This window comes from Pollachius pollachius (assembly GCF_949987615.1).
Source record: "Pollachius pollachius genome assembly, chromosome: 4".
NCBI classification, from domain to species: domain Eukaryota; kingdom Metazoa; phylum Chordata; class Actinopteri; order Gadiformes; family Gadidae; genus Pollachius; species Pollachius pollachius.
In genome coordinates this window covers 13,821,147-13,843,646 of record NC_136937.1, presented here as the reverse complement: position 1 = coordinate 13,843,646, position 22,500 = coordinate 13,821,147, and the positions used below count along the sequence as shown (strand labels likewise).

Sequence of the window (22,500 nt, the reverse complement as noted above, 5' to 3'; positions counted from 1 at the left end):
TCCTCGAGAAGCCTATAAACCCCTATGTTAATGGAGTCGGGTCTTCTATCTATATATTTTATTTTTATTTTTATTTTATATATGTATATGTTTTAGCACCTGTGGCTACGTATACCAAAACAGAGGTCAATCCTATAAGCCCCCCAGATAAAAGCAGTGAGTGAGACACATCAAAGACACATCAGTTAACGTATAGTGAGTCCTGCATGGGAGTCCTGTGGGAGACGCCCCCTGCCAACCTCCCCAGAGCCCTAACCACCCCCATTGGGGCGGTAGGGAGGGACATCCCATTGAGGGATGTCCGTTTCCGATTCATGTGTCGGATATTGCTTTGTCCAATTCTTTATAAAAAAAACCCCTCCATATTTATTCTCCTTGTCATTGATGTCATTGTTCTTGTCATGTTCTCATTCTGCTTGCTCGGGGGAGTGTGTTAACTGAGGCACACAAGCCTTCTCCTTGTTGTCACTGAGAGAAAACATTTTCTGAATATCAGTTAATGAGATGCAATGAGATGAGGTCATCTCTTTTTCTCTCTCCCTCTATTTCTCTCTATCTCCTTCTCTGTCTCTCTGTCTCTCTCTCTCCCTCTCTCTCCCTCTCTGTCTCTCTCCCTCTCTCTCTCTCTCTCGCTCTCTCTCTCTCTCTCCCTCTCTGTCTCTCTCTCTCTCTATCTCTCTCACTCCTCACTTGATCATTCTTGCACATTTACCGGTGTCTTATGTATACACGTCCACTTTTACACACACACACACACACACACACACACACACACACACACACACACACACACACACACACACACACACACGAAGACACACAAACACACACACACACACACACACACACACCGCACTCACACTAACCCTGACCCTGTCTGCTGTTTAAGAGGGCCCGCGCCCTCTAAAACCTCCTCCTCATTTACACATTACCGGTCTTAGCTGTCATGCTCTGGACGCGGTCCCGGTGTGATATGCCAACACATTAGTGTCGCGTTTGATTTCCACATTGAATACACTGTGTTAAAATACCAATAAAACCAGAGGGAGGTGGGGGGGGTCCTCTACTGGATTAGCATCTTGCTTATGGGGGGGGCGGGTGTGCATGGCGTGTTACACAGTGCCATGTGGCGCTGTGTGTAGCTAGGCCCTTCTTATCCACATGGCTCGGAGCGTCCCGCTGTTTAAACGTCTGACTCTATAGGAGGCCCGGTGGTGAGGGAGCTGTGGTAATACCAACAATCAAGTCGTCGGGATTTTACAGTGAGGCCGCCCAGCATTATTCCCAGAATAGCCTTGATGTTTAGAACTAGGAGCCGGACAATTAGGCCTAGTGTATGAACGCACACACACGCACACACACACACACACACACACACACAGATACCCTCAGTGCAAGAATTGGCGAAAACACACACGCAAACACATGCACCCGACTATACCCTTGTTGAAAGCAGTCTCACAAACACACAAACTGACGCACACACACACACACACACACACACACACACACATTGGGTTCCTTATCTTTGTGTATAATTACTGCACAGTTAAATACTGGATACTCGTTGCTTGGAGATTATATTGTCAAAAGACAATATTTAAACGGGGGGGAAAAGGTGAGAGAAGGTGGGTGGATAGTCTGATGCAGATGTGTGAAGACATCTCTCTCTCCCTCTCTTTCTCTCTCTCTCCCTTTCTCTCTCTCTCTCTCTCCCTCCCTCTCTCTCTCTCTCTCTCTCTCTCTCTCTCTCTCTCTCGCTACCCTTTTATTAAACACACCTATTGTCCTAGAGAGAGCAAGGTGTAGCGAGAGAAAAAGAGCTACAGAGAAAGAGAGGTGGACAGAGAGGGAGAGATGTAGCGAGAGAGAGGGAGAGAGTGAGAGAGAGAGAGAGAGAGAGAAAGAGAGGTTGAGCGAGAGAAGAAGAGGGAGAGGTAGAGAGGGAGGTAGCAAGAGATAGTGTGTGAGAGAGAGATTGAGAGAGATAGAGTGAGAGAGAGGTAGAGAGAGGTAGAGAGAGGTAGAGAGGGAGAGAGAGAGAGAGAGAGAGGTGCAGCACAGCCGAGTTTCTGAATGAATGAGTCATCGCTGTGCTCTCATTGTCCATCGTCCCGTGAAGGGAGACAGCTTTTCGCACACACGCACGCACACACGCACGCACGCACGCACGCACGCACGCACGCACGCACGCACGCACGCACGCACACACACACACACACACACAGGCACACATGCACACACAAGCACTAAACCTGCACACTCATCTTGTACTACATACAGCCTGTATATACGTACTGTTCATGCATACTGTACATACATACTGTCTATATATACAAGCATACATACTGTACACACAAATTGTGTACATACTGTATATACACATTCATACTGTATATACACATTGTATACATGCATAGGAAGCACCATCCAATTAGTTGGCAATCATACACTTTCTTTCAGACATCTTTACGTTTGTGACGTTAATCAAAGCAGAACTTATTATTGTAGAGCACAATTTGAAAGAAGCGATTGATTTTGGCTGAGAAAAGGATCCATCGATCCACATTTGCGTCCACTGGGGAATATTCGTCTGGGACCGGTGGCTCCGAACGTCAGCCCCTGACCCAGTGATGCAATGGAGGAGATAGTGGTGTGTGTGTGTTGTGTATGGTGCGAGAAACACTTCACGCTTCACACCACAGCAACACGTCTGCTCAATACCGGTGGGTTTGGCTATTGGTGTGAGCCTCGTGATGTTGGGCTGTTAATGAGTGTGAGTGCATGCGCATTTGGTGTGTGTGTGTGTGTGTGTGTGTGTGTGTGTGTGTGCGTGTACGTGTGTGTGTGTGTTTGTGTTTGTGTGTGAGTGAGCGCATTTGCAGTGTGCTGTATGTCTGTGTTACAGTATATAGATAAGACACAGATCAATCATGTGCACGAATGATCAAAAGAGCGAAAAAGAGCGAGAGAGAGAGATGACCTTGTCTCATTGCATCTCGTGAACCGATATTCTTTCGGCTCTGTTCTGCTCAATGACAAGGAGCACAAAGGGCTCTTCTTTGAGTCGACACGTAAAGCTCGATCCTCTGTGATCTCGCTCATCTGTCAGTGCACCTGCTTTCCGTCCTGGTGGGCCTAGCTGTACTTCCCAACGCCGTTGCTTGATTTTCACAACTGTCTCCAAGTTTGTACATCTGTGCTACGGGTGTTAGATCGGTGTGTTTGTGTCCTTGCGGTGCAGCGCTCCACAAGCCTGTTTCCTTCGTCCCCAGTTCATCTTTGAAGAGCTCCACTAGGGGTCTTATCGTCACATCCGCACCGTCCTCGCTCATCTTGGGCTGTTTATACAACGTCACGTGATCATTAACGCGTACAACATTACATGACCAACAACGTCACGTGATCAACAATGTATACAACGTCACATGATCAACAACGCATACAACGTCAAATGATCAACAACGCATACAACGGCACACGATTAAAAACGTAAAATGATCTGCAACGTATACAACGTCACATGATCAACCAGACGGCGTCTCTGGTTGATTATGTGACGTTGCATACTCATGCGTCTCACTGTGCGACAGGTGAGCGGCTGTGGCAGTGTGTGCGTACTTAAGGGAAATCAATGAAACAAGGTCCCCTATGGATTAGCGGCAGCAAGTAGGATTGAGAGCCTCTGCTCTGTGCCAGGCGGCCGTAAGGCAAGGGCGAGAGCCAGCAGGAAAGCACTTCTGTAGGTCCTTTAAGGGGGGGGGGGGGCCAAGGCAAGGCAGCTTTCCGTGGTGTCAAAGCTCATGGTGCGTTTGCCCTCTACCTGCGACCCGAGCATGCGGTCGGAATTGCTCCCGAAAAATAATCCTAATAACGCCTAAGCGGGATGGATGGGGAGAGACGAGGGAACTACGAAGAAGCATTACGGTCAAGCAGTGCAGTCCATGGTTCACCCCCTGCCCCCCACCCACCCAGCGGTGGAGTGAATGCCCTTGAGCAGTACATGCACCTCTACTCAGCTGGAACCACGCCAGCGAGGAGGTTTAACCTCCTGACCAGATGCTGGAAATACTATACTATACCTAATAGCAATGCAAGTGCAATGAAAATGCTACACTGTTAATGTATGGCACTCTTAGGATGTATCGAACAAATCTACATTTGTAGCTTAATGTGTAAATGTCTATGTAAATGCTAAACATAACTTAAGTCCCTTATATAATATTTGCCTTATAAAACATGCTCTACCAACGCACATAGACAGCCCTGCAGCAAGCGGCTCAAGCCCTGTTTCAGCTGCACCTCTCTCTCACCTCTCTCTCCGGTTCTCAGCCCAACATCAGGCTAACAACTTGTTTTTATATAACTTGTCACCAAACTTGGCCCTAAAGGCAGACAGGTCATCCCTATCTGAATTAGGAAGAGTGTAGTTCTAATATGTGCAAAACTAAACGTGTTACACACAACACAAAATATGATTTTGCTTGACTTATTCTTTTTCTTTGGTTAACATGTAGAGAATCTTGGCAGAATTAAATTGTGTTGTGTATTCCTTTACCCAGCAAATAAAGAAGAAACCCTCTTTCCTTCCTTCTTTTTCTCCTTCGCGCACGATTTCAACATAATATTCTTGAATTCTCTTTGGATTAAAACACACACCCCTTTCCTACCCCCGTGGCGTTGAGTCCTCGACATTTACCAGAACGAATGGAGTTCGCTATTTTAATGAGCCTTTTGGATGGAAATAATTGCTGTGTGATGATGTTCATTTGTGCTCCCTCATAACCAGAGGCCTTTCATTAGATTAGCATTAGCAGGAGTAATTGCCAATGTTTGCTTGTACAGGTAAGGTGGCCAATAGACCTTATATGGGTACAATGTGGTGTCTCTTGACCACTCTGGTACACCACATGTGTACTCAAAACTGTACATGTGTACAAGTATAAGTATCAGGGGCTCCGATTTGTCCTAACCCATTCACGGCTTCAGGAGTCCATCTCTGCTCTGGTGATGACATTGCATGAAACTGAGAGAAGGTCCGTTTATATTTCCACAGTTGCGGTGCAATTTACGACCAGTGCCACCCCACCACTTATTTATTTCACCCCTTTTCTTCTCCATCTGTCCACCTTTATGGGCCCTCTCCTTTCTTTCATTGTCTCACTAAATCCTCTACCTTCTAACTTGTTTTATAATCTAGAAAGTTGGACTAGAAGTGTGCAGTATTGAATTTGGCCACCCTCCTGTTTTCCAAACCTTTTCTCCTTGGCCCTCCCTTATATTGCTCTGCATTTATTCCTTACTATTGTAGTTCATTCATGTATTTTTTCATTTATTTCCCTGTCCTCAACCTCTCCTATTCTCTCTATATGTGTCCGAAAGGTTACCTTCTGGTATTCCAGCTTATAATACACTGATAGCTGCAACAGTCAGACAAACATAAAGAGCTACCATTACACAAAGCCTGAGGATAGACATAGACAGGTAGACATACAATCAGACAGACAGACAGATAGGCAGACAGACAGATGACAGAAAAAAGGCAGACAGGCAGACTGTTCTCTTCTCTTCTTCCAGGGCGAGGGTAACGACACAGACAGACAGAGAGACAAACAGGAAAGCACACGGACACGAGAAATTAGAAAATGACAGCAGAATAAGCAAAGTTGTTTCAAAAAGAGTCCATGAAAGAGTGGGATGGTTTCCAATGAGTGGAAAAAGAGAGTTTGTAAAAACACAGCCTTACAAGCATAAATTTACTGAAGCAAACAGCTGGAACCCGTACGTTCTGCACAGAACAAGTTTAGCATATGGGCCCACAATGTGCAAAAGGACCAGAAAACGTTTTTCAGATAAATGCAACAAACAGCACTGTGCAATTAAGCTTTGTCAAGCAGTTTGTTAAGCCGGGAAAACAGAGCTTAACGACCATAAATGCATCTCTCTCTCTAAATAACTTTCTGGTGCTTCTGCACATTTGCAAGCCCTCATCATGCTAAGCTTCATCAGTGCAGTGTCTGAGTTTGTTCAGGTTCCTTACGCCTCATTACGCGGCCATCTCCCCGGAAAGACGGATATAGAGATCCTTCGCCCTCTCAGACTCCTCAATGCCTCTCGTTTTTAAAGGATACCGCCGGCCATTGTTTACCGCTGAATAATAAAGCAGAAGGTACGAGAGCGTCACAGGAACACCTGCTGATTAGCTGTTAGTTAAGTGCAGATTCATCACTCCGACCCACCACAGTGTCTCACCAGGCCCGGCCAAGCACACATTCACAGCCCACGTAAACGTATGCAGAAGAAGAACAAACACTCTCTCTCTCTCCCTACTCCCACTCTGTTATGTGCACACCATGAATATTCAGACCACACACACACACAGGCACACGCACACACACACACACATAGACCCATGCATGCATGCAGGCACACACACATGCACACCAAAATACATGCACGCATACAGACACACACACACACAGACAGACATGCATGAAGGCGCGCACACATCACACAAAAAAACACATGCATGCATACACACAGTCACACACACACAGTCACATACACACACAAACAAACACATTTTCAAACAAACACACCTACACACATGAACAGTACCACATTAAATGAAAAAACACATTTATTTTAATTTGCACAACTAGATAAAAACACATGCAAACAAACACACCCATGCACATACGCACATATGCACAAACACACACACTTACTCACATATGCACACACACAGACACACACAGACACACACACACACACACAGGCACACACTCCCCCACACTGAGAGACAGAGAAGGAAGGATGTGCAGTGACAGAGTGGCAGTGCTATGCTTTGCGGGTCTATTTTTAGATGGGTACGGGCAGTGGCACAGCTCGCGTTGGGGCAGTGCACGCTCTAAACTCTGTCTTGAGACTGTGACACCCCAAACTCCTGCAAAAAAGCTCCATTGTGCCCCCCTGACGCAAAATGAAGGGCTGTGAATAGCTGTGAATACCACACTGCTGGTGCTGAATGTGCTCAGGAGGTCTGAAGGGGGCGGAGAGGGAGACAGGGAAAGTAGAAACATTTACCGCTGCTTTGGTGCCATCCATTATACACACGCCTCCTTGGCATCTCTCCTAAGGTCATCCCTAACATCTATCATCCAGCAGTCTGGCTGGGTCTACAGCAGAGGGGAGGGGAGGGGAGCAGGAGAGGATGGGGAGAGAGGAGAGAGAAGAGAGGAGAGGATGGGGAGGCAGGGGAGAAGAAAGGAGGGGGACAGAGCAGAGAGGAGAGAAGAAAGGATGGGGAGAGAGAGAGAGGAGAGGATGGGGAGAAAGTATGAGAGAGTGGGCGACAGAGCAGAGAGAAGAGAGGAAAGGATGGCGAGAGAGGAGCGGGTGGGGAGAGGGATGAGAGGATGGGGAGAGAGGGGAGAGGATGGGGAGAAAGTAGAGAGGAGCAGAGAGGGGAGGAGAGAGGATAGGATGGGGAGAGAGAGGAGCAGAAAGGGGAGGAGAGAGGAGAGGATGGGGGGAGAGTAGAGAGGAGCAGAGAGGGGAGGAGAGAGGATAGGATGGGGAGAGAGTAGAGAGAAGCAGAGAGGGGAGGAGAGAGGAGAGAATAGGGAGAGGGTAGAGAGGCGAGGAGGAGATAAGAGGAGAGGCGGGATGAGGAAAGGGGTGAAGAGAGGGCTTGCAGAATAATTCAAGAAAATAGATTAAAGATGACATGGAAAACTGTCTTTCTTTCTTTGCGTGTGTGTGTGCGTGTGTTCATGTGTGCATGTGTGTGTGTGCGTGTGTGTGCGACGACCGGCTGTGTTAGCTGTTCTTTAATAATTGACAGATAGCAGCATAGAGGCACACACCCACAGTTATTCTTGTTTGCAAAGGATTCAGCTGGACACGATTGTTTGTTTGTGTTCGTGTGTGTGTGTGTGTGTGTGTGTGTGTGTGTGTGTGTGTGTGTGTGCGCGCGTGTGTTAGTGTGTGTGTTAGTGTGTGTGTGTGTGTGTGTGTGTGTGTGTGTGTTTGGCTAAAGCAAATGTGATGTGGGTGTTGTGTAAACTGAACCATACTAGCCATGGTCAACGATTCTTTTAAGGTTCAAATGGAAGTTAGTTACTTTTAATATAACCTTAATGCATGTATCACGTTACCACCAGCCCATCTCTCCTCTCCTCTCCTTTCCTCTCCTCTCCTCTCCTCTCCTCTCCCCTCTTCTCTCCTCCCCTATCTTCTCCTCTCCTCTCTTCTGCTCTTCTTTTCTTTAAATGATGGACATGAATGATTTTGCAGATGTTTTTTCTTACGGTGTCTTCCATGAGAGGCATACAGATGGAGAGAGATGATATACAATACAGTGATGTACTGACACAGCATTCATAGACTGGATATATGTAGATAACAGACACACATACACACACATACACAGACACACACACACACACTCTCTCTCGCACTCTCTCTCCCACACACACAATCTCTCCCTTAAAGAACACCACTGCCCCATACATTCATTAGGTAGGTTTCTGAGATTCATACCCGAATATAACTCACACAGAAATAACTATTATTGCCTTTCTAATATGTTATGATAATATAACATCAGGCCTGTAAATGTCCATCCACACAAGGCACAGTCGGGGCTATAATCGTAATCGTAATCGTGATGGAATAAGCTCACCTGAGCCTGTCTCTACCTCTCACCACCTATTTTCTCTCTATCTCTTTGTCCACATTGCTATTCTCTGGGTTCCCGTCACCCCGTCCTCTGCAAGGGGGTCTGGGGTCCGGAGATAATACTGCCCGCTCCTAATCTCTGAGTTGCACCATCTCATAAAGAAGGCAATTAAGGGTGCAATTTCCCGGCCCCGACGTTTTTTTTCCACTTCTTTTGTGCTACTCTCCTAGCCAAACACATAAAGCTCACCGAACCCTATTTATGTTGTCACAAACATGTCCTCTGTTGTCCGTTCATCCATAAGTTAATGTCCATGTGTTTGTGCGGTTGTGTGTGTGTGTGTGTGTGCCCCTGTGTGTGTGTGTGTGTGTGTGTGTGTGTGTGTGTGTGTGTGTGTGTGTGTGTGTGTTTGAGTGCATTTGTGTGTGTGGCTGTGTGTGTATGTGCTTGCATGTGTGTGTGTGTGTCTGTGTGAGTGTGTTTGCTTGTCTGCGTGTGTGCGTGCCTGTGTGTTTGTGCGTGTGGGTGTGTTGTGTATGTCTGTTCCTACAGAGCCGCACGAGCGTTTGGGGAGTACCTGTCCCATCCTGAAAACCCAAACGGATCAGGTCAGCGTCCCTCCCATCCCATACTCTTCATCATTTTCATCATCATGACATACTGCAGAGTCTTCCACATTTCCTCCTTCAGGGCACCAATTCCTCGACCCCATCACTGTCTTCAGTGATGCCCAGCTAGACTCATCATTATGTGTTGCCCCTCTCTGTTTACACTCCATTTTGTTTCCCCCACTGTTTTCCTTTGTTTAGTCATATAATATTTCTTAAATGTATAATGATGTCTTTCTGACTTCCAATGGTTTCTTCTCTCTCTCTCTCTCTCTCTCCCTCCCTCTCTCTCCCCCTCCCTCTCTCTCTCTCCCTCCCTCCCTCTCTCTCTCTCCCTCCCTCTCCCCCTCCCTCTCTCTCTCTCTCTCTCTCTCTCTCTCTCTCTCCCTCCCTCCCTCCCTCTCTCTCTCTCTCTCTCCCTCTCTCTCTCTCTCTCTCTCTCTCTCCCTCCCTCTCCCTCCCTCCCTCTCTCTCCCTCTCTCAGCTCACCTTCTGTGTGAAACCCTGGTGGCTCCAGACCCGTGTGAGTCGTCGACAGACACGCCGCGCCGCCTTGACAACAACAACCCCCTCCACCACCACCTCAAGCTCCGCCCCGACGGTTCCGTCCCCAACCCGCGGGGCCCCCAGGCCGACCCGGAGACCAGCCTGGTGAAGCCGGCGCTGGGCCTGCTGCAGCCGCCGCCGCCGCCGCCGCCCTCCGGAGGCTCCGCCCGGCCGGCCCGGCTGTCCCTGGAGCGCAGCTTCTCCGCCGAGGAGGACCAGCAGAAGGGGCTCCAGCGCACGCTGCGGCCCGCCCGCGTCTACACCATCACCCCCCCCGCACGGCATGCTGATGAGCAGCGCCCGGGGGAGCAAGGAGAGCCTGGAGCTGGAGGTCCTGAAGGAGCGGCCGGGAGGCCGCGGGGAGCCCCACCTCAACCTCAACGCCGGCCTGGGCCAGCCCTCCGCCTCGCCGTCCTCCACCACCTCCTCCCCCACCCAGCACCGCGGCAACCGCGGTAGCGCCGGCCGCGCCGGGAACCATCACCACAGCAACCACCACCATGGGAACCACCACCACAATGCGCCGGCGCCGCCGCCGTCGGGCTCCGGCGGCGGCGGCGCTAACCAGCACACGCTAACTGTGGGGGCCGGCGGCGGGGGCCACCACGGGGCCCACGGTCACCATGGACACCACCTGTCGCAGCCGCTGCTGCAGACGTCTGTCTCCGCCCACAACATCCGGGGGTGGGGCGAGGGCGGAGGCGAGGGCGGAGGCATGGCGGGGGACCAGGCCAGCGTGGGCGGCAGCGGGGCCCCGTCCCGCAGCCAGGGGTCGCTGGACCTGGAGAGCTCGTCCCGCGAGGCAGGCAAGCAGAGGGGGGGGGGGGGGGTAACCACGGGAACCGGTGATGAGCTGGTGGTTGAGTGCAGTCTGAATTGATTTTATGATAATGTATGATGTATTAATATTGATAGAGAGAGAGGACGAGCCGGTGGGAGCTTTGCGAGTGTTCATTTGCATTGTTAAAGAACTGTTAGCTGTAGACTGGTTAGTATTCTTTTAAGATGAGGCTTGAATTGAAAGTGTCATCGGAAGTTCTTCAATACTTTGAAGAATTCTAACTTAGAGCCAGGTGCATTTTTTTTATTAATGAACAGAAAACACACAGGCCACACAAAATTCAACAGGAATTAAGAACGGTAATTTATTATTTTCAGTCTAGCTTCTGACTTCAAAACAAAAGCCGTAGTGCTTGAAGTTTGGTTTGGTTGTGGTGGTGTTGATGGTGGTGATGACACTGGCTCTGAAGTATTATTTATTGAATTCAATTTAGTTGGATTCGATTTTAGTTCAACTTTAGTTGGATTATTTAATGAATTAGTTAATATATGAATGACTTATTTAATCTTTATATTTGAATTGTATTCCTTTTTTTTATTACATTTATTAAATTTATTTTTTATTAAAGTTAAACTTGAGTCTAAATAAATATCATTATTTTGTATCTATTTAATCTTTTCTTCATTGAGTTGTTTTCCTCACGTGTTCCTTTTGCTCTGCAGAGGACAGCAGCTGGTTCCCCAAAGAGAACATGTTCAGCTTCCAGACCGCCTCCACCACCATGCAGGCGTGAGTACCAACCTAGGACCCCACCGAGGGGCACTGCCTCAGTTCCCCATAGAGGGGTACTGCCTCAGGTCCCCATAGAGGGGTACTGCCTCAGGTCCCCACCGAGGGGTACTGCCTCAGGTCCCCATAGAGGGGTACTGCCTCAGGTCCCCATAGAGGGGTACTGCCTCAGGTCCCCACCGAGGGGTACTGCATCAGGTCCCCATAGAGGGGTACTGCCTCAGGTCCCCACCGAGGGGTACTGCATCAGGTCCCCATAGAGGGGTACTGCCTCAGGTCCCCATAGAGGGGTACTGCCTCAGGTCCCCATAGAGGGGTACTGCCTCAGGACCCCATAGAGGGGTACTGCCTCAGGTCCCCATAGAGGGGTACTGCCTCAGGTCCCCATAGAGGGGTACTGCCTCAGGTCCCCATAGAGGGGTACTGCCTCAGGACCCCATAGAGGGGTACTGCCTCAGGACCCCATAGAGGGGTACTGCCTCAGGACCCCATAGAGGGGTACTGCCTCAGGTCCCCACCGAGGGGTACTGCCTCAGGTCCCCACCGAGGGGCACTGCCTCAGGTCCCCACCGAGGGGCACTGCCTCAGGTCCCCATAGAGGGGTACTGCCTCAGGTCCCCATAGAGGGGTACTGCCTCAGGTCCCCACCGAGGGGTACTGCCTCAGGTCCCCACCGAGGGCCAATGCCTCAGGTCCCCACCGAGGGGCACTGCCTCAGGTCCCCATAGAGGGGTACTGCCTCAGGTCCCCATAGAGGGGCACTGCCTCAGGTCCCCATAGAGGGGTACTGCCTCAGGTCCCAATAGAGGGGTACTGCCTCAGGACCCCATAGAGGGGTACTGCCTCAGGTCCCCATAGAGGGGTACTGCCTCAGGTCCCCATAGAGGGGTACTGCCTCAGGTCCCAATAGAGGGGTACTGCCTCAGCTCCCCAGGTCAAAAGACAATACACACACAAACATCGAACTTAACTATTGGGTCTTACATTCAAACTGATTCAAACTAACAATAAGCCCAATGCATAAATGAATAGTTGGTTAATTGACTGATGAATAAGTTGTTGATAGGCCTACTACACCAATACCTGGTTCATGAACCTGTTTTTAAATGTTATTCCCTCATTTCCCTTCTAGGATTTATAAAGTATCTTATATTGCCTCATCTCATCTTATCCATAACGTATATTCTGTTCTTCCTCTGCTTCCATGCCAATGTGCAGGATATCGTGAGTATTTCTACTTATCATCTCTTCCACTTTCTAAATATTCCCTCCTTTATGAATTGGAGCATGTTTCTGCCCATGTATCTTCTATGTTTCTGAGCATGTATCTTCTATGTTTTAAAGCAGGTATCTTCTAGTTTTCTGCCCATGTATCTTCTATGTTTCTGAGCATGTCCTGGGTGTTCAAAGTAACAGCGGAAAACCAATCAAAGTGGTACTATGCTGTGATGTGATGACCTGCTTTCATCTGGCAGTATTAAACATGAGAGATTCAGAATTGGCACAAACATCAAACCCAGTAACTAAAATACCATTTAGCCGCGCAAAAAGGGTTTCCCTCGACAACAGACAGGTGTATATCCCAGGTATCACTGGTATTTTCCAGGTACATCCCAGACTCTTATATCCCAGGTATATTCCAGTTGTATCCCAAGTATATTCCAGGTATATACCATTGTAATCCCAGGTATATCCCAGGTTTATCCCAGGTCAATCCCAGGTATATCCCAGGTATATACCATCGTAATCCCAGGTATATTCCAGGTCTATCCCAGGTCTATCCCAGGTCTATCCCAGGTATATCCCAGCTTTACCCTGGTATATCCCAAGTACTCCCCTGTTGCATCCAGTGCAGTCAGGTTTGCAGTAAGCGAGTGTGCCAGCCTCCAGGCAGGGATATTGACCCATCATGTGGGCTGGCCAACGATGTGTCACAGTGGATGAGGCCCTCTCTTAATCCCGCCCTGGAGCACGGGGCATACAGTTATATGGAGAGCCTGACCTGCCAGAGTTGGTAGGGACATGCAGGCCCGGGCAGTTAGCTTTCATCTGTCTCTTCGCTGGGTTCGCTTAAAACATGGAAGCACTGGGACATTTAAATACATTTAAAACCAATGCGTTTAAAATAAAAAGGAGTACATCACAAGTGATGGAATTAATTAATTGCCGATGTATATTTGGAGTAGGAGGGATGTACAGTTTGCTGTGCAACTCGCTGCTCTTGCATTTCTGAAAGTGTAATGTAATTGCGACACTAGCGATTGGATTTGAAGTGGCCCATCAAGTCAGCGACAGATGATGGGCTGCATATTTTGCACAAATGGCCATTTTGTTCCCTTCTTTCCATTGAACTCCAGCTCAAGGACATGAGCATACTGTCGGCTGACTTGAGCTGCTAGTGATATTCTGCCAAGCAGACAGACCGTTCAGACACCATGCTGTTCTTCCCTTCTCTAAACACAGCAATATCCCCCTCTCATCCTTCGCACACCGGGCCCAACCCTAGCAGGACTTTCTGCTGATTTGTGGAGAATTGAAGCGAGGAGTGAGAAGATTGAGACGTAGTGAAACGGTGTCCTGTAGATACACACGGTTGTGCGCCAGGACCCTGCTGTTGCCTACATAATGGTGACAGCCATAACTTACCATGTCAGCCGAGTCGCTCGCTATGAAGGTTATTGGCTTGTTTCATCGACTTAGTTAGAAATGTGTCAAATCTCTGATAAAATGCCTGGTCTGGAAACGTTTAACTTTGTGCGTATGGGCGAGGACATCAGTAGCCTTATCTCGCTACTAAAACTGCTAGAACGCTCGTTTGACACTTTTATTTGACACATTTCAACGAGACAAATGTGTTCAAATGAAACGATCAAGCCTTCTTTTTAACCGCACATACATTCTGGTTATTATCTAATGCTGTTATTTTATGAGGCAATGACCTGCCGATTCTATTAATCTGCCACAGTAAGTTAGATTTGACTCCCTTAAAAGTAAACAAATCTAAAAGAGAGGAGATACATGGGGATGTTAGGGTTTGTGTAGAAAAGGCTTGAAAACCCCATGGCTCCAATTTGAGTCAGAGAAAGTAGCACTTGGTGTTACAGTGATATCAGCAGCACTCGCCATGAGGCAGACACACCGCCACACAGACCACCGTGGCCTGGATGGTGAACCTCCACACCAGGGTTGCGTCAGGGCAGATGGTGAACCGTGAAGCCATGGCGTGTCTCTGCAGGCCTGTGACGCGTTGGTGTCACTCTGACGCGCCATGTGAAATGTGAGAGTGTGAGGTGAACAACCTTCAACATGTCCTAATGAGACATGACCGTAGGGCATCCTTCTATCGATAACAGTGTATCAATAGATACACTGTTATTACATTTAGGTTAGTTGGTCAATATGGAATATCTTATTAAGAAAGCTTTTTTTATTCTACCAGGTCAGACACACAAAAGAAAATACACAATGTACTCAATTTGTATCCATACAGTTTGTAGCATGGTCAGTTAGACTTGAATTTCCCTATTTGTCTGTAACATAAGGCTACAAGACAATAAGAGGGAGTTGGGTCAGCTAACGCTATAGACCATAATTCAATGGGACACACAACACACAAAAATGGAGATCTACTAGGAGACACTGCTAGTTGTGTGCAGGACAGCTTGAGTTTAGCAGGGTGCTGTCCATGGTGATGAAACAAACAACGTCTGCGATTCTCCCACTTATCTCAAAATAAATGCCAACATTGTCGATAATATCTACCTCAACTGTTAATGACGATTCAAGTCCTAGTTTTTATCTATATTTCTAATCATTTAATTTATTCTCCATTGTAGATTACAATTGTTTAATAAAATAAATACATTTCTAGCAAGTTAACCACCTGGTTACCAAGACCCCGGTAAAATGCCAAGCAGTATACCAGTAACAAGTCAAGAAGTTACCCGTAAACCACATGAATCGTATGCGTATTCAAACTCTCAGAGCAAACAGAACAAGGATTAGCCACTAAGGCCACAAGATAAGTTTGTTAACAGTCCGCATACACAGCTGAAGTGTTTCTAAAGACATGGTGAGGAAGCTAGTTGGCTGATCTACTAGTGATTTCTGTCACTAAGGATCTCTGTGACCAAGGTAATGACCAAATGTCAATGCTGATCTCCTTCAATCACCCAAGCTACCTGATTTGACTTGAAAACAATTATACTTTTTTTTAAATGACATTCCCGAAACAAGCGTGCATGTTTAATACACGTAAACACTCGCTAAGTGAATGTCAACGAATGAGCACTCGTTAGGGGGAATCAACAAAGCGCCCCTGAACCACACAAGTCAGTTTTGTTTAGCAGTGGTTTCATTCACCATTGAAACGCTGCAGTGTTTTCAGGGCTGCTCAGAATGAGAATGAGTTGTACAGCCAAGGTTACCCACAGATACAGCCAGCAGACAGGGAGCTATTTCAAAGGGTCCTGGGAACGCTTACTGGGAGTCTGTTGGGAGTTCTGCTCATTGTCCGTCTCTGGGCAGCGCGAGGCCCCACTGCCGAGCGCTGGTGTTCTGTCCTTTGATTTAGTGCTCCGGACTGGAACACCACGGACCCTTCGGCTCTGTCGAACACCCTGATCTCCTTCCAGAGAGAATCCGACAGTTTCTGTCAACAGAACACCCTTTTCAATTATAATAGCAACACATGTGAGGACAAGTCAGAACAATTTGGCGTTCAGAGACGGGTGAAAACAGCAGGTTTCTATAGCGATGTACTGTTTCCAACGGAGATAACGAACATCATGGTTTATACTGCCATCGACACACTGACAAACTAAAAACTAAATCATGCACATCCTTCTTCTACTCTACCAGACTGGTTCTAAAAGATGAAAATTAAAACCAGGGTACATTGAATGGAGTAGCTGCCTGATTTTCCCCCTCTGACTTTGAACACCCCTCCTAAAGATTTCCATTAACAGTCAAATGTTTTTTAAGATGGCTTCCTCGTGCCTCACGTGGCCTTCGTACATCCTGAGAGAGAGAGCGGGGGAGAGAGGGGTTCCCTCTCCTTCCTTCTCTCTCCCTCTCTCTCTCTCCCCTTAGCCCATATACGGTTGTCTTCCCATGTTTCCTGTGTCTTCCTGTCCCTAACTGCCCTCCCCTCTGCGTTCACCTCGTCTCCGCCCACAGGAACTTCCGGAAGCATCTTCGGATGGTGGGCAGCAGGAGAATGAAAGCCCAGAGTGAGTCAGCGTTCAGTGTGTTGCAGGCATGTGTGCTTGTGTGTGCGTTTGTGCGTGCATTGGTGTGTGTGTGTGTGGGTGTGTGTGTGTGTGTGTGTGTGGGTGCGTGGCTTGATAATGGTTGTTGTTTGAAACAGTTGCTTTCTCCATTCACCTCATTATTACTGTCCTTGTCTCCAGGTGATGTGCGATGCTTTTTGTTTCTGAATATTGTGCTGCATTTAACAGTTGATGGCTGTAGATGGTGTGTTTGTGTATGTCTGTGCATAATTGTGTGTGTGTGTGTGTGTGTGTGTGCGTGTGTGTGTGTGTGTGTGTGTGTATCAATATGTGCATTTACGATTCAATTTGTTGTGCACTAAAGGCCTTTCCTACTTTCATGTTTCCGTGGAGGGATACTTACTCCATAATCCGTACTTTCATAAGACATTCATAATTTGTGTTAAGACGGACTGTTAATCTTCTGCTTACAATATGATACAACATAAGTCCATGTTGGAGTAGATACGATTTTCCGAGTTATTTTAAGTATCTAATGGAGCTGTAAAAAATATTTGTTCCTGTTTAAGGAACTAATATTCATAAATCCAAGTGGATAAACCCTCAATCATGTAGCTTTTTATTGATCCAGAAAAGAGCTTCTTTCACAGTAGTTTGCAAAACATTTGAAAATAATGAGAACACACAGAAAAAAAAGCACAATAAAATCGACTTGTTTTGAGCTGTGTAGTTTAAAGAGATCAGGTCGTGCAAGAGTGATTTCCTTTAAGTGGTGTTAAAGACAGGTTATAGTCAATGTTCAAAGGTAGACAGCATTAACGTCTCAGTCTCGCGTTGCATAGATATTTAGCTCAAGCTCTGCATGTTTCATAAATTATGTGTCAGTACGTTTTCAAACGATTAGCAGAGCATTCCAAAATGGGGTTTAATGCAAACGTTTACTGTTTATGCCAGCATATACGGCCCTGCTAGCAATTCAGTGGTGTACATTGACCCTGACTCTTTGAATTATCAGTGGACAACCATAGCAAAGGAAAACATTTATTCTGTATCGATCTCTGGATAGACTGTGAGAGCTGTTCAGCTTTCTGAACTGGAGTAGGCAGATACAAATAAATCTCCCTTAATAAGGCCTCAAAATGATTTTGCCAAGGTATCTGGATAACAGTTTATTTCAGTGTAGTATAAACTATAGGATCATCGTGTCAATATATATTTATGCTGTCTGTGGCTAGATGTGTATGTTGTGGTTTTAAATGTTGGCCCATGGTGAACTGGTGTAGTCATAACACAATAGTGATGTCACCGTGTGTTGTCTGGTGTGCATTTGTGTATATTTGTGTGTGCTTTTCTTAGTGTGTGTGTGCGTGTGCGTTTGTGTCAGTGCTAATGATGATGCATTGAGTAAGTAATTGATGCACAGTTTTGCAGAAGTTGGCCCTTTTTTTTTGGTGTTTAGGTCTCTGTACACGTATATGTGCGTATGCTTGTGCGAGCATTTGTGTATGTGTGCTTGTTGGCTTGGCATGTGCGCGTGCATGTGTGTGTGTATGTGTGTGTGTGTGCGTATGTGTGCGTGCAACCTTTGTGTGTGTGTGTGTGTGTGTGTACGGGAGTGTGTTTGTGTGGGGGTCTGAAAGTGCTTGCATTTGTGACAGTGTATGAGTGCATATGCGTGTGAGTTTGTTTGTGTGTGTGTGTATCTGTATGTGCGTGTGTTAGTGAGTGTATGTGTGTTTGTGTTTGTGTGTCCGTGTGTGTGTGTTAGTGTGTGTGCGTGCGTGCATGTGTGTTTGTGTGTGTGTGTTTGTGCGTGCATGCGTGTTTGTGTGTGTGGGTGTGTTTATGTGTGTGTTAGTGCGTGTGCGTGCATGTGTGTGTTTGTGTGTCGTGTGTTTGTGTGCGGGTGTGTTGGTGCGTGTGTATGCATGTGCATGTGTGTGTGTGTGTATGTGTGTGTGTGTATGTGCCTATTAGTGCGTGTGCATGTGTGTGTGTGTGTGTGTGTGTTTCTGTATGTGTGTGTGCGTGCATGTGTGCACGCTCGTGTGTGAGTGCGTGTGTTTGACTATCTCTCCCCGCCTGTAATAGCTTTCGCTGAGCGTAGATCGAAGAGTTTCAACCGGTCATGGAGTGACCCCACCCCTGTCAAGGCTGACTCTCCTAACGACAGTGAGTTGCATTAGACATTGGCGTGCACACACACAAACACACACACACACACGCGCGCGCGCACACACACTCGTACGCACGGGAAGACGCACACATGCAGCCGAATGCCCTCTGAGGAAGAGCGTCAGCCATCGACAAAGGTTCTGCGGTGCTGCTGTGGACCACTGTCTCTAGTCAGTTGCCATAGCATCTGCTCATCAGTGGGACGGTAAGCAAAGCCAACAGAATTCACTAAGCCCATATATGGACGTAGTGGTGTCATCGCTGACATTCAATGTGAATTGCTAACGTGGATGGATCTGGATCATGCGGCTTCATCCATGTAATCTTGCATGATCAAAGCCTGGTCTGGAACCAAAAAAATTAAGCATGTTAGAGACATCTTAGCAAGTTTAAAACAATATATTTTGTTATGGTTAGATTTGTTATTAAAGCGTGCGGGGAAATCGGCTGACTTTTGTGGCCGCGGTTAGTTCATTTATATTCACTAAGTTGGGCCTACACAAGCACACACACTTGCGCGCACACTCACACACACACAAACACACATACACCCACACACACACACCCACACACACAGAAATACACACACACACAAAAGCACTAGCACAGTGACTGTCTAGATTCCTCTGGACTCTCATTACTATCCTGCCGGCCTCACGCTCTCTGGGAGTATGTCTCTCTCTCTATCTCTCTATCTCTCTCTCCCTCTCTCTCTCTCTCTCTCTCTCTCTCTCTCTCTCTCTCTCTCTCTCTCTCTCTCTCTGGGAGTATGTCTCTCTCTCACTCTGGGAGTATGTCTCTCTCTCTGAGAGTCTCTCTCTCTCTCTCTCTCTCTCTCTCTGGGAATATGTCTCTCTCGCTGTGAGTATATCTATCTTGCTGGAAGTATGTCTCTCTCTTGGAGTATGTCTCTTTCTCTGGGAGTATGTCTCTCTCTCTCTGTGAGTATGTCTCTCATTCTCTCTGTGAGGATGTCTCTCTCTCTGTGAGTATGTATCCCTCTCTCTCTGTGAGTATGTCTTTCAAAAAATACTGTTCGTAGTTGTCTCGATTTCCCAACGCGTTGGCTTGTGTAAATGTGTGTGTAGTGTTGTTTAAGACCTTGTGTGTGTCTGATAGTGATTGTTTTATGGTTGCCAGGTTTTACAGTATGCAAATCAAGGTACAGAGATCAATTGTGTGTGTGTGAGTGTGTGTTTGTGTGTGTGTGTGTGTGTGTGTGTGTGTGTGTGTGTGTGTGTGTGTGTGAGTGTGTGTGTGTGCGCGCGCATGCTATTTGTTTACATGTTGTTTTAAACGTCTGTTTCATGTGTTTCCTTATACTTCTGTTCTCCACCACCATAGTTGTGTTTTTTGAAGAGTTGCAAAAGCTGGAGATGAAACGAATCGAGCTCAACGTTACTTTACGTTTCCCCAGAGAAGAAATTAAAAGATAACGTTGTCCTCACCTGGAAGTGATGTCAGATATTCCTCCTATCTGTCCCTCGCCAGGGAGGACAAACCCACCCATCCTTCTCTGTTGTACCCTCTGTTGTACCCTTCATCTTCCTCTTCCTCACAATCCACTCCCTTCCCTGTCTCTTCTTTCTGCTGCTTCTTATCTTCTTAACATTTGAAGACAGAGGGCTGTTTAGCTGTTCTGTAGGAAGTGCATGCTGGGAAATTACTGTTTACCACACAGGAAACACATGAGTCACCGGTGCCCTCTGTCTGCTCAAACCACCGTTTAGTTTTTCACACTTTAGCATGGCGCAGAGTTTATGAGTTTGTCTTTCGGTGTGTCCTTCTCTGAGTGCTGCCCCCCCCACCAGCTCTCACCCACCTCATTCTCATTTTCCTCAACCCCAATCTCCCTCTCTCAACCCCCCCCCCCCCAACACCTCTCTCTCAATATCACCCCCCTCTTCTCTTCTCGCTCCGTCTGTTTCTCATTTTTATATTTTTCTGCAACTTCCATTCTGCCCGACTGACCAATGAAGACAAAATCAGAAAAACAAAACCTTGTTAAAACTGTTTTCCACACGTTCCTCTGTGTGTGTGTGTCTCTCTCTCTCTCAATCTTTCTTTCTCTCTCTGTCTCTCGCTCTGTCTCTCGCACGGTCTCTAATAAGAAGTTGTAATATGAGCTCGCGTCATTGTCAAGGACAATGACGTGCTTTGAACAGTTCATTCCAAAATACTCTCTCTCTCACCCCCCCCCACTCTTTATCTCACCTCCACCTCCTCCACCTCCCTCCCCCTCTTCCTCCTCCTCCTCCTCCACCTCCTCCCCCCCCTCCTCCTCCTCCTCCTCCTCCGCCACCTCCTCTTCCTCCTCCTCCCCAACCTACTCCTCCTCCTCCTCTTCCTCCTCCTCCCCAACCTACTCCTCCTCACCATGCATGTCTCTCTGCTCCTGCAGCTGGGGACCTCCAGGCGTCCTGCGCTGCCCTGGAGGAGGGGGGCCTGGACGAGAGGATGGACTGGGAGGAGGAGAGGGAGATGGAGAGGCTGGCCTGTGAGGGAGATGACTTCATCCCCCCCAAGATCATGGTAGGACGGTCCACACGCGGACATGAGCCACGGCAGTGGTTCCCATGCTATTCTAACTCATGTAGACTTTACACAGAACATCAGTCAAGTATGTGTGTCATGTATGTCATTATTTACATCAGTAATGTACGTGTGTCATGTATGTCATTATTTACATCAGTAATGTACGTGTGTCATGTATGTCACTATTTAGTAATGTCTGTGAGTAATGTATGTGTGCATGTCATTTATAAACATTAACATAACAAGGTTGGTGTTAGTGTCACATTGCTAGTGATGCGCTAGTGATGCACGTACTGAAAAGAGCACTGAACTTATGAACTTATGTAAGCTTTCCGATTTATTTCGTTGAATTAATGTGTTATTCAGATTCTGACCGTTTTTTCGGGTACACCCCTGCAATCCTCCAACGTACCCGTAGGGTTCGAGAGACACACTTTCTTGTATGCTATGTAGTGGTTCAACAACGGTTCATTCACTTCCCATTTCAATGACACATTATGCAGCTCAAAAAGAATGTATGTTTGACCTCACCTTTCCTTTCTATTCTTCTTCAACTTCTCCTCACTTCCTGTTTGCCCTCCACTTCCTGTTGACCCCTGACCTCCAGCTGATCTCGTCTAAAGTGCCCAAGGCGGAGTACGTTCCCACCATCCTACGTAGAGACGACCCCTCCATTATCCCCATCCTCTATGTGAGTCTCCCACACACACACTCACGCACACACACACACATCCGCACACACACGATTAGCCCGCGGTTGCTTGTAGGCAAACATGTTCATATGTTGCATGGATGGTCGGCTTCGGTTTTCACTGCATAATGTGAGCGCAACAAATCATTATACTGAATCCATGACCGTGTCTCACTCCCACAGGACCACGAACACGCCACGTTTGATGATATTCTGGGTAGGTGGAGGAGAATATGCATCGTGTGCTGCCGATACGAGGCTTCACAGATGAAGCTGCTTTCATTTGTTGTGGTTGATCATTGACATTCATTTCATCTGCTGTTAATGTTGACGATGAATATCATTCTAACGCAGGGATGATTTACCCTTGACTGTGTGGCTACTGTCCTCATTACATCCGGTTATTATATCACAGAGCATTAAGCTTTCAATGCTCTTTACGACTCCTGATGGTGTCTGGA

At 47.3% G+C, this 22,500-nt stretch overlaps 1 protein-coding gene across 1 annotated transcript in view; it reads left to right on the top strand.

The window, feature by feature from the left end:
• The window catches only part of nsmfa (NMDA receptor synaptonuclear signaling and neuronal migration factor a), a gene marked incomplete at both ends in the record, with an annotated part of 26,842 nt that overhangs the window by 999 nt on the left and 3,343 nt on the right, over positions 1-22,500 (top strand). Inside the window, 9 exon segments of the mRNA XM_079734478.1 lie at positions 9,236-9,291; positions 9,776-10,107; positions 10,109-10,643; positions 11,341-11,407; positions 16,586-16,638; positions 18,730-18,810; positions 21,215-21,345; positions 21,956-22,039; positions 22,223-22,256. Coding sequence (XP_079590604.1) covers positions 9,236-9,291; positions 9,776-10,107; positions 10,109-10,643; positions 11,341-11,407; positions 16,586-16,638; positions 18,730-18,810; positions 21,215-21,345; positions 21,956-22,039; positions 22,223-22,256 — 1,373 coding nt within the window.